The sequence below is a fragment of the Nilaparvata lugens genome, chromosome X, assembly GCF_014356525.2.
Source record: "Nilaparvata lugens isolate BPH chromosome X, ASM1435652v1, whole genome shotgun sequence".
NCBI lineage: Eukaryota > Metazoa > Arthropoda > Insecta > Hemiptera > Delphacidae > Nilaparvata > Nilaparvata lugens.
The window spans coordinates 18,839,303-18,858,248 of record NC_052518.1 but is presented as its reverse complement, the minus strand read 5'-3'; the positions used below and the strand labels follow the sequence as shown (position 1 = coordinate 18,858,248).

The window sequence follows — 18,946 nt, the reverse complement described above, 5'->3', positions numbered from 1 at the left end:
TCAACTATCATTGAATGAATGTTGGAAATTAAGGTTGGAATCAATTAATCAATTTCATCAATTGTAAATTAATGATTATTATTTGTAATAGGTTACCACCATTATGCAATATTGGTATTGAAATTCGTCTCATATTAATTTTTCTTGGATATTCTAGATAAAAAAATATTATCAAACGAAAATCCAAAGTTAAATGTAGTAAACCAACCCGATGACTTCTACTACTGCAAATATTGACAACAGGGTTAACAGCTAGATGGAAATTCGATGAGATCTACTATCTAAAAATAATTAATAATCTAATAATAATTATTATCATCTAGCTGTTATTCCTGTTGGCAATATTTGCAGTAGCAGAAGTCTTCGGGGTGGTTTACAGTCGTATTAAACTTTGTATTTTCGTTCAATAATAATTACTTATCGATTAGCATTTGAATAAATGCAATTTCTCATCAATTTCCATCTATGCATTAAAAAAACAATCTTATCTTCAATTTAAATATAAATTTTGCATCAACAAGTAAATTAATTATTATGTTTTAATTTAATTTATTAACAATAATATTTTATTTTGGACATTTTTCCTTGAAAACCAATGTTTGTTTTCATGATGAATTCCTAGGAAATATAGTGGTTAGCCTTTGTAGAATGTTGATTAGAGATGATGGAGAAAAAGTTATAAAAGTCGATTGATGAAATCAATCAGTTCATAATTTAACCTTATTCATTGTTTCATAAATTATTTCTCATGGAATGTGTTTTTATGCAAAGTTGTCTCGTGATAGATATTTTCCGATTATGTGAATTCTACTAAACTATTGTATTCTATATACTGCACAGGTCTGGCGATTGATTATATGGTATGTATTCATGGAATGCAAAACTTTTTTACATTTCACCTAACTACATACTTCATTTGGCTTTTCTGCGCTACTGATAATTGCAGAGCAATTGTAATATAATATATAGCACTCAATTACTTTAAAACACAAACACAAAAGTAGCGTACGTTTGAAAGATAAAACAAAAGTATGAAAAATACCAAGTTCATGATTGCACTGTATAAAATGCTACTTTTAGGAAAATCACTTGGCACATACATCACGCTCTCTATGGTTCTAAATTAATGGTTCTAAATTAAATGATCAATTTATAGTTTTATAGTTAAATTCCATCATATATAGAAAATTTCACAGCTATCAAATATATAATAAATTTTCAATAAAAAAAAAATAAATTTAATTCCAATTCAATTCTGTAATTCCATTTTCTAATTTTATTCTACTTCATTTTGGATTTCTAATTTTAAATCTCCTTTTTTCTATCAATTCATAATCTACACCTTTCCTTATCCATAACCCACTCAAATTTGAAATCTCCCGCTTAAAATAACACATCATGGCCCACCAACTAATCCCATAATGCTCCTTCAATCAGTGCGCCTCCGTTCATCTGTGCTCTATGGTCTACACAACATCTATACCGTGTCTCTGTGGTCACGACCATTAGAATGTTCAATCTGCACTTCACTTCCTGGTTGATTGACAAAGGAGGCCCAGCCCCCGAAAATTCTCATTTAAATGTAAGTTTATAAGTGTTTTCAATCTATCCGTGTCGTGTGTATCCTGTTTATATTTCTATTACAAAACTTTAAGGTTTTCTCTGTTAAGTGCTACAAATGATATAGTGATTTTCCTCTTCATTCATGTCTACACTTCCTATACTACCACTGTCCACATTTCCAAACCCTTTCTCTTCTGTTTTGTACTTTCCTCTTAATAATCTATGGACTCCTTTCAACTATCCCAATTCACATAGAATTAATTATTTTGTCATAACCAAATATTATATAACTTGAATTAACCTAAATCCAACTTACCATATCTCATAACATAACCTCATATTCCACTGGATAACTAGAATATAATATAACTTTTTGTTAATTTCTAATTCCTAACTTCACATTGGCTACTCCCCTGTGTTTTGATTAACTCAATAATATATTTGCATTTGCCTATAACTCAATATTATTCACTTACCGTGCTGTCTGTTATCCTATTTTGTTCATTCAATTCTCATAACCTGACCCTCATTACGTCTTTGTTTTATGAAATAATAGTAATTTATAAATCATAATAATCTTTATCCTGATATTTTCCAACTTCTATCCTTATAGTAAATTAGCTCTCTCTACCAATTCCTATCTTGCTTTGTGATTGTTGATATACACATATTCAACATACTGTTGAAGTTTCTTAGAAATATAATGATGATTAGGGGTGGTTAGGGGTAAAAAACCCTATTGACCAGCATAAAAAGTGATTGACCGGGTATTTCTAATTGTCCGATTCGTTTCAAATTTGGCATACAGGATGATATACACATATTCAACATACTGTTGAAGTTTCATCAGAATATAATGATGATTAGGGGTGGTTAGGGGTAAAAAACCCTATTGACCAGCATAAAAAGTGATTGACCGGGTATTTCTAATTGTCCGATTCGTTTCAAATTTGGCATACAGGATGATATACACATATTCAACATACTGTTGAAGTTTCATCAGAATATAATGATGATTAGGGGTGGTTAGGGGTAAAAAACCCTATTGACCAGCATAAAAAGTGATTGACCGGGTATTTCTAATTGTCCGATTCGTTTCAAATTTGGCATACAGGATGATATACACATATTCAACATACTGTTAAAGTTTCATCGAAATATAATGATTTTTAGGTTTGGTTGAGTGTAAAAAACCCTATTGACCAGCATAAAAAGTGATTGACCGGAAGTAGTAGAATAACACCGGTTCTAAAAACCAATAGGAGCTCAGGAGAGGCGGAGCTTAAATTTTCTGTGCTCCATACGGAAGAACTTCCCCCCGCCGCCCCCCGCCATAGCTCTCCATTTTGTAAGAAACGGCTCCACCTTCTATTCCCACTATAACAGCTATGTTTCAGAGGTGGAACTATAATTTTCAATGGCTTCCCAGCCCCCACCTGCCAGCCGCCATGATGGCTCCACCTTGTTCTATTCCGACTATAACAGCTATGTTTCAGAGGTGGAACTATAATTTTCAATGGCTTCCCAGCCCCCACCTGCCAGCCGCCATGATGGCTCCACCTTGTTCTATTCCGACTATAACAGCTATGTTTCAGAGGTGGAACTATAATTTTCAATGGCTTCCCAGCCCCCACCTGCCAGCCGCCATGATGGCTCCACCTTGTTCTCCTTCATTCTCACTATACCTGTTTCCTCTCTTCGGCATCTAAGACCCCGCCCGCCATGATCTTTCAGCTTTTAGCTTTATTTTGTAAGCTCAAGAACTGGTTCCCTCTCTGAACGCACCTCAGCTCACTTCTCTGCAGCCATCAAAGCCTCTCTCTGACAGCTACCTCCATGTTAGCTCTCCCCCCAGCCCGACTTACTATTTTTTGCATGGCTCCCCTTCTCTGCAAGCTCTGACAGCTACCTCCATCTTTCCTCTCCCCCCAGCCTGACTTACTATTTTTTGCATTTACGATATGCAAGATCAAATAATGCTTCCCATAATTGGTTACAATTAATTATTGTGGCTATGGAACATTCACAGCTGCATCCATAATGGAAATGTGCAGAACCACTATTTATTACATCTAATAAATCATAAATTTCGGAAAGAATTGAGAATCTTGAATTCGAATTCTTCAAATTATGCTCACTATTTTTGCTTTCCTCTAACTTCGGTTTTTTTTTAAACAAATAATCATCAACTCCTGTACAATATTGTGAATATTGAATACTGTTTGCTAAATCAACAAATTCTTCATAAGTTATCCCCATCAAAAGTCTTGACAACTTTTTAAATTTTGAATAGCTATTACATTGTGACATTTTATAGGTTATGTCTATCTTTTTCTCACACACACACTCAAAACTGAACTGATCACTAGAAGATCTTGTTTAAGACTGAAAAGCTTTTGTTTCCACCTGACTGTTGAATGAAAACGAATACAAGTTTAAAAAATTAAACTTATATTCATTAGCATATGTGCAGTAAAAAGCCCAGGCGTTGAGGTTATAGTGCCTCATCTCCATCTATAACTAAAATATTGATATTGTATCTATATTATAATCAATATTTTCATATCAATAGAATATAGAAGTATCAATTTTCATTCAGCTATAGACAGACCTACTCACTTGTATGATCTTTCAGCATTGTTCAGACAACATCGATATCAGTGTATCACCAATAATTAATCCCTTTCTTTGTTGCTTCTATTCCTGCTAGTCTGCTCATAGTTAACTCAATACTGCAGAAATTAGATCTATCGATTTTTTTTTATTTAGCTTTTTCCAAATGAATTAAAGATGGTTTATCCTCGCGATGTTCACATCTCATTATATATTTTTTACTGTTAAAACTGTCCAATGTGTTAATATTTATTGATGAGAGAAACTTTTCAGGTAGATAAACATCATAGAAAGAATAGGCGCCGCTTTTCCTGTCAACATCGTAGATTTTCAAAACAATTCGAAGTCCACACTGAGTTCGCACTAATCTCGCTTTTTCTATTTTATAACTATAGTCCGCTTTTAAGTCCTTAATTTGCACAATCGGAATTTCCTCACGTGCTGATTGATTGAATTTTTTTAAATCAAAATCTTGAAACTCTTGCATAGTCGAAAAACACGTCCTCACACACGTAATGTAGAATACAGAATGATTAAAATTTTTATACACTTAGAGTCTAGCTCTCTTCCCCCCACAGTTCAAGCACAGGAACATGTTTCTACATGTCGGCAAAAAAGTCGATGAACTCTAACTGGTTTCTGACAATGACGTCATATGCTGTTGTAATATTTCATTTTCCAATTGTATAAGTTTATTCACATTTAATTTGAAAGGTCTGTAATAGGTTAAATATTCACTAATATCGTTTAAATTTACTGTTGTTAGAAAAATTGATTTTATATTTTCAAGCAGACTTGTATCACGATTTTTTGCTCTAGCTTTCACAATTGATTGTTCACATACTTCATACCATTCCAAATAATCACATAATTTTTTCTCTAAGTCAGCATCAGCCGTTAACCACTGTTTTGGATCCATTCTTCCTTCACCTGCTTTTAACACATACTAAAATCAACTTTTACCTGCATCTCTTTTTATATGAGTGGAACTAAAACTGAAAAATTTATAGGGTTGGTAGTACTGTTTAGATTGCAAATACGCGCTTTATGCATGAATAATTGATATCCACAATAAACACATACAACTTCACTTCCATTATAAAAAAAGCCTTGTCTTGCATACCGTTTCTTTTTATCATTAGTATAAAACGGACAATTTTTCATTGATTTCATTCTTTCATTTTCACATTTAAAATCGATTTGATGTTGAAACGTTGATTCAGTTTTCACAAGCAGTTCTGTAAGATAGTGGTTTGCGCTATACAGAGCACACCTCCCCTCGGTAATTGATCTGTGTATTTTACATACATCTTTACACCAGCTCACATTAAATTTATTATAGTCAGGTTTAATAAAATCTTCTGGTATTACTTCAACATTATTATGAAATTTCTTTAAGAAATCCGCCTTTTCTCTTCCTTTTGTGAAAACTTTCTGATAATTCTGCATACAACCTTGAATAATCTCATCAGAATAAATTGTATCTCCCATTTCCCATTTTATCTTATGATGATAAAATTCTAGCCAACACACATCACGATAACTTTTCCAAGGTAAATCAGATTTAGGAAACGGTGGTTTAAAATGATATAGCACATAAGTTTGACGTGCATCTACAAGAGCAAATTCTTTAATATAAAACTTAGAATCAGAATAAGATTTATAGCCATGGAATTCAACTACACACCAAGATGAAGTATTGTCTGACTCACCTATGTTTTCACCGTTCTTCATATCGAATCCTGTTTTAGTAGATTTCAACACTTCGATGTTATCTTCCAGATTTTCACCGTTTCCTCTTTTCACTTGTGCACTTGCTAATTCTTCTTCTTCCCTATCTAAATTACACTGCACTCCACGAGAATGAAATTTTGAAGGCGATTTTGAATGACATGTTCCATGATCAATTATTCCATCCGAAGTATTGTAGTGAGACGAAAGTTTATCGTAGATATCTTCCTCAGAACCTTGATTGGTATAGTTATAGTTGTTTTCCTCGTCTTCTTCCAATTTGAATAGCTTTCTAGAAGTCTTGTTTAAAGAGTTGCACATCTTTGTTGAACTCAACATCGAAGCACACATGACAACAGCTTACAGTCAACTGAAGCAGACAAAAGCTAACCCTACTATTTATATTGAAATTCTACGTATGTGCGCACTCTATCGACGAACTATTGAATCTCTCGTACAATTGACGTTAGCGGTTTGTACTCGACTAAATTATCGCTTACAAGAATGCAGAATGCTGAAGTAGAATCCGGTACTTCTTTATCAAACTCAATTTCTAATCTAATATCTGCTGATAATTATAAATGATCGACATGGAAGTGAATAAACGTCTTGGGAATTTATCGGTATTCTTATCTCATCACTATGTTCCAACTTTTGGTTTGCATAAGGCCCATGTGAATGATATTCAAAATTTGTAATATCATTGTAATAACGTATTTCACGTTCTATATCTAATATTTCGCTTACTGCCGCCGACATAATTATAGTTGACTCGAAATCCTAATTTTTCCAGAATTTTCGCGTTCTTTGATGTTAACGGCTCAGAGTGTGAACTCTTACTGATTGTTTTCATACTGTTGCTCAATCTATTTGATTTGTTTCTATGCTTCCATTTGTTACTAGTTTTTTTCAATTTATGTTGTTGCGGTTTTTTTCTCAAACCGCTTTTATGAAAACCATCATTGCTGCGTGAAGAAACTATTGATCTTGAGTTGAAAATTATATAGCCCATTTTTACTTTTTTTCTCGTATATGTATTCTTACTGTTATCCGATCTCCTCTAAAGTCTAATAAACTACCTTTCTGGTCTGTCACCTTGACAATAATGGTTTGAAACTTATTTGTGTTTAAGCTTACATATATTATCGGATTTGGGGTTTCATTTATTAAGTATCCTGGCGGTACCTTTGGAAGAAATTCATATATAGTATGAGTTTCTTTTCCATTAGCATATGTATTAGATGCTAAGTTACAGCTAACAATAATTGAGGTTACATTTGAAATAGAAACAGGGTTTGTGGAATAATGCCACACATATGGTTTTAAAATTGACTTATTAAATCCTAAAATAGGAGCAATAGAATCGACTTGTGTTAAATCAATCGGCTTGTTTGCATAAATTTCTGTTTGTAATGTATTATTATTACCTTTAATTTGTAATTCTTCTGACTGTTCTGATATATTTAATTTTCGTTTTATTGCTTCTATAATGTTATCAATTTCATATGATCCTGTATCAAGTTTTATTAGATTATCACCATACTTAAAGCTTGAATTTTCTCCTTTAATTATGTTTGGAATTGAATTAAATGTCCATAAGTTTATCAGTCCAATCTCATATGCTCTATCACCAGGAAGTTCTAATATTTCCGATAACGTCTCATGCAATTCACTTGTATTTGAGGAAAGTGTTATTACCACCATTTCGATCTTACTCCTAGCACTTAACGTTTATAACTGATTACACAAAAACAGTAAACATAGATGTCCGCAAATAATCGAATTATGTGGTTGTACCTGATCAATGTTATAATAAATATTCATATGTCTTTCCTTGTTCCAATAGCTTACCAGTTTTCTTGGTGGTTGAAGATTACCAATAGGATCGAAATAGAATACATTTTTATCTATTTTATGATATGCAACCCAATGCGTCCCGCTACCGCTAGTTTTGTCTAAATTTACAATAGCCATTTCACTGGGTAAGTTTTTGCTAGGAAGATTATCCAGCATATAAATACCGCGCAATGATATTTTCATAATTTTCGACAATTTCTTCAGATCGAAATTAGTCAATGGTCTATCCAAATTTATATTATTCATTTTTTATTTGATTTCGTAGTTTTCTTCCTCCCTTTTTTCCTCTTTTTCAATGGTAGAGATGTTTTTCTCATAGACTTACTTACTAGTCCAAATGCACCTGGCGGTATATGTGATATTGCTTTATTCAAATTCCTCCCACTACCCGCATATCTTGGGTATGGTCTCAAATAATATCCTCTCCCCTTAACATGATTCTTCAATTCTCTAATAGCATTATGACGAATTAAATCACTTATTGATTTAGCATTGCTACTAACAGTATGATTCCTAGCTTTGGTTCTCCTTGTCTTTCTGCTCCTTATACTGCTCCTCCCTCTATGCCCTGACCCACTAATTGCAGCTTTAGTTTTCATTGCAAGATTAACTAAATAACTAAGAGCTTTCTCACCAAGAGGTGTCTTAGGATCTTTAAATATTTTCCAAGCTTTATCAGCTAGAAGACGATCTGCTTTTCCTATTTCTTTGTTATCGTTTGTTCTACTATAGGTCACGTCGTGCCCTTGGCACGCTAAGTCAAGCTGATTTATAGGCTCAACCTTATTTTTTAACCTTTTTTCAAGGTTGGTTCCTGGCCCACAGTAATTGTAAAATTTTAATTGTCCAGTTGGGCTAATACCTGCCGGGAGGTGTAGCTCCAGAGGAAGTGCTCCAATCGACTTATTAATTATAGTAGAAGCAATGTCTTTAAGTTTTGAAAAAAGTCCACTTCCAACAATACCTCTTAAATCAAATTTTTTCGACTTTTTCAACTTTGATTGTGTTTTAGTATTTAAACTAGTATTTTTTCTACTATGTAAAACTTTAACCATCTTAACGCCAGCACAGTTTGCAGTATACTAATTGAATACAGCATTTGCATTCACCTATAAGGCTGCTAGATAGAGGGACATAACTGTATTGTTTTATTAATAAGAAGTAAAATGTTATTACCAATAATATCAAACTGAGGGCTTATACAATTATTTATTACATTATAATTTTTGTAAAAAGTGCAGACATCCTTATATGGGTCTAGCAGAGTTGCATACCAATTTTCAAGCTGATACACAAATAATTTAGGTATTTTATTAATACCTATCGCATCTATAATGCATGATTTTAAATAGAACAATGTACTGTTTCTTGTTCGTTCTAAATCGCTCAAGTATTTTGAAAACAAATCTGACTCAATATTATCTCTGTCAATTTTATCATTCGAATTATTCGATTGTAAAGTTATATCGAACTGATGAATATTCGTTAAATTAGTTGAATTGCATCTGCAACTTTTGGTATAATTCGCATATAAAAGCAGTAAAATTGCAATCCAATATAGCATAACAGTGATAATACAAAATGATTTCAATAAATTAATTGAGTTTATACAACTAATTTTCGAATCATCGTCAAAGTTTTTTTCATCGGCTTCTTCTTTGTTGAGTAACATCCTGCTCACTCTACAATTGCTCATCTCACACTGACTTGCGAAAAGTTCAACAACCTGACTTAAACATGTTCAAACATGTACTAGTCTAACCATAAAACAGTTACGTCACAGATAGCTATAAGTTTTTTCCTTTTTTATTGACTGCAGTAAGTATAAATAAGAGTGTAAGCTAGAATAGCACTCAGTTTGCTGAAGAAGAGCAGAAAGTGTTTTAGCAGCAAGAATTATCATCACAGTCATCATCCTCATTTTCAACATTTGTAGAACAAGGTGAGTAGAATGACAAATTTTCTATATTCAATAACATTTTATTTGCATTTATTATTTGAACAAAATAATTATTAAAACTTGAGAACGGTATTAAAACTTGAGAACGGTATTAAAACTTGAGAACGGTATTAAAACTTGAGAACGGTATTAAAACTTGAGAACGGTATTAAAACTTGAGAACGGTATTAAAACTTGAGAACGGTATTAAAACTTGAGAACGGTATTAAAACTTGAGAACGGTATTAAAACTTGAGAACGGTATTAAAACTTGAGAACGGTATTAAAACTTGAGAACGGTATTAAAACTTGAGAACGGTATTAAAACTTGAGAACGGTAAGAAGAACTTCTTCTTACCTAAACAATATGCAGACTGAAATCATCGATCTATCTGACGTAATTTCATGGTTGTCGAGCAGGCTTGTACTTCTTGTCCCCGCACGATTCTTGTGTAGAATCGATGGGAGACCGTCAGTACAAACCTGCTCGAATTGAAACTTTCCAGATTCTCTTCTGTAACCATATCTGCATATTGTTTAGGTAGGAAGAAGTTAATCTCATTTCCATTCTCATTTATGACGTGAAGCATCGGGTTGTTTCCAAACCTGGTTCTTGCGATGCGCGCCCTCACCACACGATACTCAAAATTGTCTAATAGCTCTGACACTCGGGTAGTTTCATTCACAAAGTTGAAACGGTTGATATTGAACAATTTTGAGGAGCTTGTTGGTGAAGGCGCGCATGAGTTAGACGGTGCCGATCTTCTTCTTCTTCTTTTTCTCCACTTTCGTCCACGAAGGTGATCGTTTCACCAACTCACGAGTCGGAGGAGTAGCTTCGATGAAATCATCTCCGCTTTCCTCTACGATCTTCACATCGTCAGATGAATCAGCTTCGGCGGCGACTATGGGGATGGTTTCGGCGGGGGCGGCGGGGATGGCGGAGATGGCGGGACTGGTTTCGGCGGGGGTGGCGGGGATGGCGGGACTGGTTTCGGCGGGGGTGGTTTCGGCGGCGCCTATGGGGGTGGTAGCAGCTGCCAACAGCTCTGCTGATGGAGGCGGGGGAGCTTGCAATGGAGCCTGCTGCTGTCCAAGCCCAGGGTAGGCAGAAGTGTACCACGGTGGGGGTGGCCCCCACATAGAGTACGGGTTCCAGCTAGCTGCTGCCATCACGGCTGGCTGGCTATATGTTGGGGCTGTAAGCCCCCCTCCACAGACGACAGCATATGTTCTCTGCAAGAAAAATATATTGTGAACAACAATTTACATTTGATTCAAGTTAAACATTTAATAAGTGACTGTACAAGAGTGAACTGGTTTTATCTTCTACTATATTTAGTGTAAATAAATTTAGAGAACTTGTATTTCGATTTTGTATACGTTTTTATGGAATAAATTTAAAAAGATATGATTCTAATAACTTTTAGCTGTACATATTTTGTTCGATACTTTTAGAATGTACAAGAGCAAAAAAAGTAACTTTTAGCTGTACATATTTTGTTCGATACTTTTAGACTGTACAAGAGCAAAAAAGTTTTAAAATATCTCTTCAGAATAAAAATATTAGAACTTACAGCTTGAGTGCTGTTGCCTACAGCTGTTGTTGGTCTTGTAGCTGTAGCTGAGGTGGGAGCGTTGACAAAGGACGACATCTTCTTCTTCTTATAGATGAGTTGATTCGGAAGTGTTGTTAGCTGATTGATCAGACTGGATGATTCTGTTTGAATTTTTCACAGCTTATATACTGAAAAATTACAGTATTTTTCCCCACCTCCACACACACAGACTTAGCTGTGGTGGGATTCAACTTTCAAAACCTTCAAAAAGGTCATCAGAAAAAATCAAGGCTAGTACCAAACCGTATTTGGCTCCTATCCTGCTATCCCAAGAGTCTTGCCTATACGTCAGACAGAATAAAATAGATATGGCATTATCCTTGTTTTGAGAGAGGTCTGAGAGTACAGCTTTTGTTTCAATCTCGTTAAATCTGGCTGATGGTGGTGGAAATTGAGCTGTGTTCAAGCTGAAAATTCACTCTGCAGTTCATTCCTTTCCAGATAGCCGAGGCGAAAACAGCAATAACCACCATCAGTAGAATTTTTTGAATTTATTATTGAAGAGGTCGAAAGACGTATTATCAACAGTCATCCTTGCAGAAGCTGCATTATAGAGAGCAGACATCACGAGTAGAGCGGCGCTGCACAGAGAGAGAGAGAGAAGCTGCATTAGAACAAGCTGCCACACGTGCAAAAACTTTAGCAGTCTACCGACCAGAGAGAAGCTGCATTAGAACAAGCTGCCACACGTGCAAAAACTTTAGCAGTCTACCGACCAGAGAGAAGCTGCATTAGAACAAGCTGCCACACGTGCAAAAACTTTAGCAGTCTACCGACCAGAGAGAAGCTGCATTTCATCAGACGAAGTCGGCAACCTGTGCGCGTGCGACAAGACAACGTCAATCTTATTTTTTAGCTAGCTATTTTGGTGAGTCATCATGAGCAGTATTAATTATTCATTGGAAAAAACTAGTGCTTTAAATTCACAGGTTATATGTAATAAGCTTAATTTTAATGATAGGTATGTAGATACTACCTTTTTGTTGAATCATTTAAAGAATACCATTTTTAAAATATTAAAACTAGGTTCAGTAAGGTTTTTCGGTAATATTCGTTGGTTTCTCGCTCTAAAAGTAGAATTAATAAAACTTATAGTAAATAACGAAGATAATGATCAACAACTAAAAACAGATGCTGTATTTCATAGCACATCTCAAAATATTGTTAACATCCATGCTAATGACGAAGATTTAGAGTCGCAATTTATACGTGCATGTGATAAAATTCATAATTCACTAGATAAATATGTATCTCACGGTTCAGGTTGGGTAGTTTCAAGAATTAAATCACTTGATATTAATTTTTTACGATTTCAACCGTTATACGGCTCAAATTCTAGCTATATAAAAACCCCAAAAGAGATAATAAATAAAAGAGCAGTTATTAATATTGAAAATCCTAATGATGGTAAATGTTTTTTATGGAGTATTTTAGCATATTTTAATTATGGAAAATGTAGAATGCAAGTTGAATATCTTAAAAATTATGAGAATAATTTAAATATTCGTGGAATTAAATTTCCAGTTGAATTTCGCGATATAAAAAAGTTTGAAGCATTAAACCAAAACATTTCAGTCAGTGTTATAGCATATTGTATTAAGACTAAACAATTTTTCCCCTATAGAATTTCAATATACAGAGAACGTGAGCATCAAATTAGCTTACTCTTGCTAATAAATAAGGAAAATGTAAAACAGGGACATTACTGTTTAATTAATACAACTAAAGGAAAAAACGGTTTATCACGATTGTTGGCCTCACTGGATAAATCCGAACATGCACATCTTATATGTCCATTTTGTTTTCACCGATTCACTAAGAGACCTAATGGAAAAAAAAATTTAGAGATACATATTAGAATTTGCTCAAAATTCGGTGAACAGCAGACTAGTTTACCGGAAAAGAACAGCCCAGACTCAATTATTAAGTTTACAAATTATACAGCTACATTAAAATTTAAATATGTTATATATGCTGATTTCGAAAGTTTTATTGTCCCTGTTAATAATGTTGAACATACTGAGAGCGATGATGATGATGACTGTGATGATTTAGAGAATAGGTCTTACACACATAAAACCAGCAAACATATTGCTTGCAGCTATAGTTATATAGTATTGAATCAAGAAGGAGAAATTCATCTAGGCCCTGTATTGCGCAGAGCAAGCTATGTAGGTGAGCCGATAATTGAAAAATTTATTGAAGAAATTGTTGAAATAGGGAATGAGCTGTATAATGATTTTAAAATAGAAATACCAATGCAAGAAATAGATTCAGCAAAACGCGAACAATTAAATTCAGCACCTAATTGTGTTATTTGCAATAGAATTTTTGAAGAAAACGATATAAAGTGCTTACATCATTGTCACTTTTCTGGGACAGTCTTAGGATTTGCACATCAAAATTGTAATTTACAAGCTAAAATTCCGACTTACACGCCTTGCATATTTCATAATTTAAAAAGTTATGATGCACATTATATAATCTTAGGCTTATCAAAAAATAACTCGAAGATTCGCTGTATAGCTCAAAACTCTGAAAAATTTTTAACTTTTTCAATTGGACGTGTTAAGTTTATTGACAGTTTTCAATTTCTACCTACTTCGTTAGAAACATTAGTTAAAAATCTACAGTCAAATGATGATAGCACAGATTACACTATAAATTTCAAACGAATGTGTTCTGTTTTTAAGGATCCGGAAAAACAAAAGTGTTTACTCAGAAAAGGAGTTTTCCCCTATGAATATCTTTCATGTGCTGAAAAGTTTGAAGAAAATGAACTGCCATCGAAAGATAAATTCTATAACAGTTTGAATGAAACAAACATTTCAGATGCTGATTATGCTCATGCGCAAAAAGTCTGGAATATATTTCAAATGCAAAATTTAGGCGATTATCATGACACTTATCTATTGTCAGACATTCTGCTGCTGGCAGACTGTTTCGAACATGCTAGGAAAATATTCTTTAAAAATTATAATTTAGAAGTATGCCATTTTCTATCACTGTCTCATTTTTCATGGCATGCTATGCTGTACAAAACAGGTGTACAATTAGAACTTTTAACGGACATACAGATGCATATTCTTATAGAATGTTCAATCAGAGGTGGATTCTCGGTCATATCCAAACGATATGCGGTCGCGAACAATATATATATGAAAGATTTATATGATCCAAAATTGCCAAGTTCATATCTTTGGTACATTGATTCGAATTCGCTGTATGCTACCATCATGAGTACTGAATATTTACCATATGGCAATTTCAAATGGTTAGAAAAAGAAGAAATTGAAAAATTTGATGTATTACAACTTTCTGAAACAGCTGACACTGGTTATATAATCGAATGTGATTTAATTTATCCAGAATCCCTTCATGATTCACACAATTGCTATCCTTTAGCTCCTGTAAAAGACATACCTCCCATACATTCATTTTCAAATTATCAGAAATTTCATCTTCCATTTCATATGTCGGAAAATTTAAAAAGAACGAGTAAGCTGGCCGGTTCGTTTTGTAATACTGAACAGATAGGGGAGAGTGGCGCGGCGAGTGTCAGTCAAGCTAACGAGAGCGTCACAGAACAACCTCTCCAGCCGTCAAGACGAGTTGCACACGCATCGGAAAAACTACTTGCACATTTTTTCGATAGGAAAAACTATGTAGTTCATTATTCTAATTTAAAATACTATCTTGAACAGGGTATGAAATTAGAGAAAATTCATCGCATCATAAGTTTTAGCCAAGCACCTTGGCTCAAGGAATATATCGAATTTAACATTAATTTAAGGAAAAATGCAAAGAATGACTTTGAATGTGTGCATAGTAAATTGACAGCAATACATCAACATTGACAAAAGGTCTAAATTTCCTGATGAGAAATACACCCCTAGCAACTTTTTTACTTATATTTTCAATGTGTATGCCCCATTTCATGTTTGACTCTAACGTCACACCCAAAAACTTCACCTCCCCATTTTCTGAATAATTAGCCAAGGAAAAATTCATCGTTTGGGTTTTGTTACTGTTCAGACTAAGTGAGTTGGCTGCTGTCCAGTCTTTTATAACAGTATTTGCATCATTTATAAAACGTTCAACTGAATTTAAACATTTATTATTTACCTGAATTGCCAAGTCATCAGCATACATGTATGTATTCACTCTATCGTCTCCTATCGCTAATGGTAAGTCATTAACATATATTATAAACAATGTGGGTCCTAATATGGATCCCTGAGGTACCCCTGATTTGAGAGGCAGATATGCTGAAAAGGACCCATTAAAATAAACCGATTGGTACCTCCCTGACAAATATTCTTTAAAAAGTTGTAAAGCAAACCGATCAAAGCCATAGTATTTCAACTTATATAACAATATATCATGGGATATTGTGTCGAATGCTCTACTCATATCATACCAGCTCCCCATGACCTTTTCTCTACTATCTAAAGCATCCACACAAGCTTTCACAAAATTACGAATTGCAGTATTGGTTCCTCTTTTGGATCTGAAACCATATTGTTTATCTGAAAAAAGCTGTTCACCCTCAAAATATTTAACTAATCGAGTATTCAGCAATATTTCAAAAACCTTAGCAATAATTGGTATGATTGACACTGGTCGATAGTTACTACAATCAGATTTAGTACCTCTCTTATACAGTGGAATAACTTTTGACAATTTCAAGCACACAGGAATTACACCCTCTTTAACACATTGATTGAATAAATATGACAATACCTCCACTATATAAGGTGCAGCAAGTTTTAAAAGAGCAGAATTCAAACAATACACATCCAAACTCATACTATTACTGAGAGAAAAAATGGCGTTATAGACCTCTTCAACACTGAAATGGCCAACTGAGAAAACAGAGTTGATATTATTCTGTCTAGCATGAACAAATTTATTCAAATAATATGGCATATCATGTTTTGGTTGTTGGATATTTTGTTTTGTTGACTCTACATTATCAAGGAAGCATTTATTAAATTTATCACTTGTGAGATCAGTTACCTGTGATACCAATGTTCTATCGTTAACATTCAAATTCTCTTTTATAACTGACCAAATAGCATGTGATTTATTTTTAGTCTGCAATACTTTATTACAATAATACTCACGCTTAGCATGAAATACCATGTATTTATACCTTGATCTCAATATCTTATATAATTCACAATGGTAAGCCAGACCCGTGTACTTGTGAAGACTATACATATTCAAACATTCCTCTTTGAGAGCTGATAAATTATCGGTGTACCATCTAGACTTTGGGGTTTTCTTCAATTTGGAGGACTTGACCGTTTTTAGAGGAAAAACTGTATCAACTATACTTAGGAATTTGTTCAAAAAGTACTCAAATTTCTCACTAATATTGCCTGTTGCATATACATCCAACCAATTAACTTTGCTCAGTAGAAGAGTGAAATACTTTTTATTACAACTATTTTTAATCGGACGAATGATTCGAGAAACATTATCACTCTGCTTCAAGTCATTTCCACCAGACAACGTGAATAAGCCAAGCAATGAGTGATGATCTGATACTAAGGTCGGTATAACAGACACAGACTTAATTCTATCTTTATGTATGGAAGTAGCCATATTGTCTATACATGTTCCTCTGTCAATACATATCCTGCTTGGTCTTGTCACATCAAACACAGTTAAATTAAGATTGAAGCTATTTAATAAGTTGACAAAAATAGATCTATGTATATCATTCACCAGTAAATCAACATTAAAATCTCCATTGAGAATAATGGATGCATTTGACTTATTTTTCTGTGATACTACACTCAAAACAACGTGAAGCGTCTCAATGAAATAATCAAAATTACACCTATCTGGTACTCTATACACCTCAAGACAAATCACATTCCATTTCGACACAAGAACCCCAGAAACTTCACATATACTGGCTATTGACATTTCCTTCAAGTAAGTAAGCTCACAGTATTCTAGATCATCTCTTACATAAATAGCCGTACCACCCCTCCGTTCTATAGGTCTACTGTATGCACTAGCCAATCTATAGCCAGTCAAACCAACCTCAATTATCTCACAAGCTTTCAACCAGTGTTCACAAATACCCAAAATGCTGACATTATGCTCTCTAATCAAATCACCCAACTCATCAGTTTTGTTCATGACACCTTGCACATTCCAATGAAACATTGCAAAATCAGACTGCAAAACCTGTGATTCCGGGTCTGCCTGTTCCGCATCACCAACAATGTTTTGAGATTCAGAGCACGACAATCCTACAGAACTCGATCCACTCCTAAAAAAGAGTTAGTGTAATAGTTGAGGGGGATTGAGTCAGATGTTTTTTCCTGTTGAGCTAGCTCACACACCACGTCCATGATCCTGTCACTCACGTATCTTTTCCCCAAAGAATTCAAATGGAAGCCCTGCGATGTGTGGAATCTCCTACCCAAGTTGCTGATATCCACGAAAGTGACATTTCTAAAATGCTTACACAAGTTCAAGTTATCCTTGTTTGCCCTCCGAATTTCCTTGTTGACTACAGACCATCGTGGAAGATCATGCCTGTGAGGCACAGAAAACACAATCACTTTGCCAGCCCTCCGGTTTTGCAGATCACGCAGTTTATTTCTCAGAGCAGAATGCAGCTCTTCTCTCTCATTGCAGGCTATGTCATTTGAGCCAGCCAAGTAGACATTGACATCATTGTCGTTCAGTTGACCAGACTCCTCCACAGCATCCCTGAAGCGAGCTCCTGGTTTGATCATGGCCGTGAAGTTATTATTGTCACCCTTGTAGCTCCTATGAACATCCCTGCCTTGGCTGTCAGCATATAAACGAACATTACACGACATCTTTCTTCGTGATTGCTTTACAGCAGAAGGTGTTGAATTTTCTTTTTGAATAATAGTTTGTTTCCGAACATCTTCCCTGGCAGGTTGCATGTCATGCGAATCATTACTCTCGAATATGGAAAATCTGTTCTTAGTCGGTATTGTCAGGTTAGAGTCACACTTCTTTGGTTTGGCAGTGTGTCTGGGTAAAACAAACTCGGTCCCGGAATTAAAATTTGTCGATTTATTTGTGGAAGAAAGTTTCTCACAGTCAGTTCGGAGTAGATCGATTATTGTATCCTTGTCTTGTACTTCTTTTTTCAATACAAGCAGACTCATTTTAAACTCTTCAATTTCCATCTTCAAAGATTTGATTTCACCCTCCGCTACCTCTTCACATTGCAATGACTCCTCGAAATCAATTCGTCTCTTGTTCTTTTCTGACTCAATGGATTTTACTAATAATTTATTTTCTTCAAGTATATTAGCTACAGAAACTTGTAAGTCGTTGTTCACCTTAATAGCGGAATCATACTTATTGAGTAATGATGTGACTTCAGGCACCAAATCGATTATCGCATCACTCGAATACTTGCAACAAATCACAGAAAGGATACCGTGGATATTCACCGCAATCTCCGCTACTTCCTGGTGGATCAGGTCATTTTTAATATTATTTAGACTTTGCTGTGCTGAATAATTCGCTTTCTCAAACTCGCTTCGTGTTCTAGTCATTTTTATTTCTTATAAGCCTTAGTGAAAAATGAGAATGGGAATTTAGAAAGGGCGTGGAAATG

At 34.5% G+C, this 18,946-nt stretch overlaps 3 protein-coding genes across 3 annotated transcripts; 1 reads left to right on the top strand and 2 right to left on the bottom strand.

The window, feature by feature from the left end:
* Nucleotides 1–2,971: 2,971 nt before the first annotated feature.
* LOC120354807 lies at nucleotides 2,972–6,477 on the bottom strand. Its single transcript, XM_039442579.1, has 2 exons — nucleotides 3,223–6,477; nucleotides 2,972–3,123 (listed from the first exon to the last, which is right to left on the bottom strand). Exon 1 carries the CDS (start codon nucleotides 6,256–6,258, stop codon nucleotides 5,152–5,154), a length of 1,107 nt encoding a protein of 368 aa, XP_039298513.1. The 5' UTR covers nucleotides 6,259–6,477; the 3' UTR covers nucleotides 2,972–3,123; nucleotides 3,223–5,151.
* Nucleotides 6,478–10,450: 3,973 nt separating this feature from the next.
* On the bottom strand, nucleotides 10,451–11,954 carry LOC120354520 (lysine-rich arabinogalactan protein 19-like). Its single transcript, XM_039441844.1, has 2 exons — nucleotides 11,281–11,954; nucleotides 10,451–10,939 (listed from the first exon to the last, which is right to left on the bottom strand). Exons 1-2 carry the CDS (start codon nucleotides 11,356–11,358, stop codon nucleotides 10,451–10,453), a joined length of 567 nt encoding a protein of 188 aa, XP_039297778.1. The 5' UTR covers nucleotides 11,359–11,954.
* Nucleotides 11,955–12,045: 91 nt separating this feature from the next.
* On the top strand, nucleotides 12,046–15,179 carry LOC120354519. Its single transcript, XM_039441843.1, has one exon. It carries the CDS (start codon nucleotides 12,201–12,203, stop codon nucleotides 15,177–15,179), a length of 2,979 nt encoding a protein of 992 aa, XP_039297777.1. The 5' UTR covers nucleotides 12,046–12,200.
* The last annotated feature ends 3,767 nt before the right edge of the window (nucleotides 15,180–18,946 follow it).

Excerpts from the sequence above, each read along its gene's own strand:
- LOC120354807 (XM_039442579.1), bottom strand. The coding sequence starts at position 6,258 with ATGTGTGCTTCGATGTTGAGTTCAACAAAGATGTGCAACTCTTTAAAC.
- LOC120354520 (XM_039441844.1), bottom strand. The coding sequence starts at position 11,358 with ATGTCGTCCTTTGTCAACGCTCCCACCTCAGCTACAGCTACAAGACCA. Across the intron at positions 10,940-11,280 it reads TAGGCAACAGCACTCAAGCT|AGAACATATGCTGTCGTCTG; the intron begins GTAAGTTCTAAT and ends TTTTTCTTGCAG.
- LOC120354519 (XM_039441843.1), top strand. The coding sequence starts at position 12,201 with ATGAGCAGTATTAATTATTCATTGGAAAAAACTAGTGCTTTAAATTCA.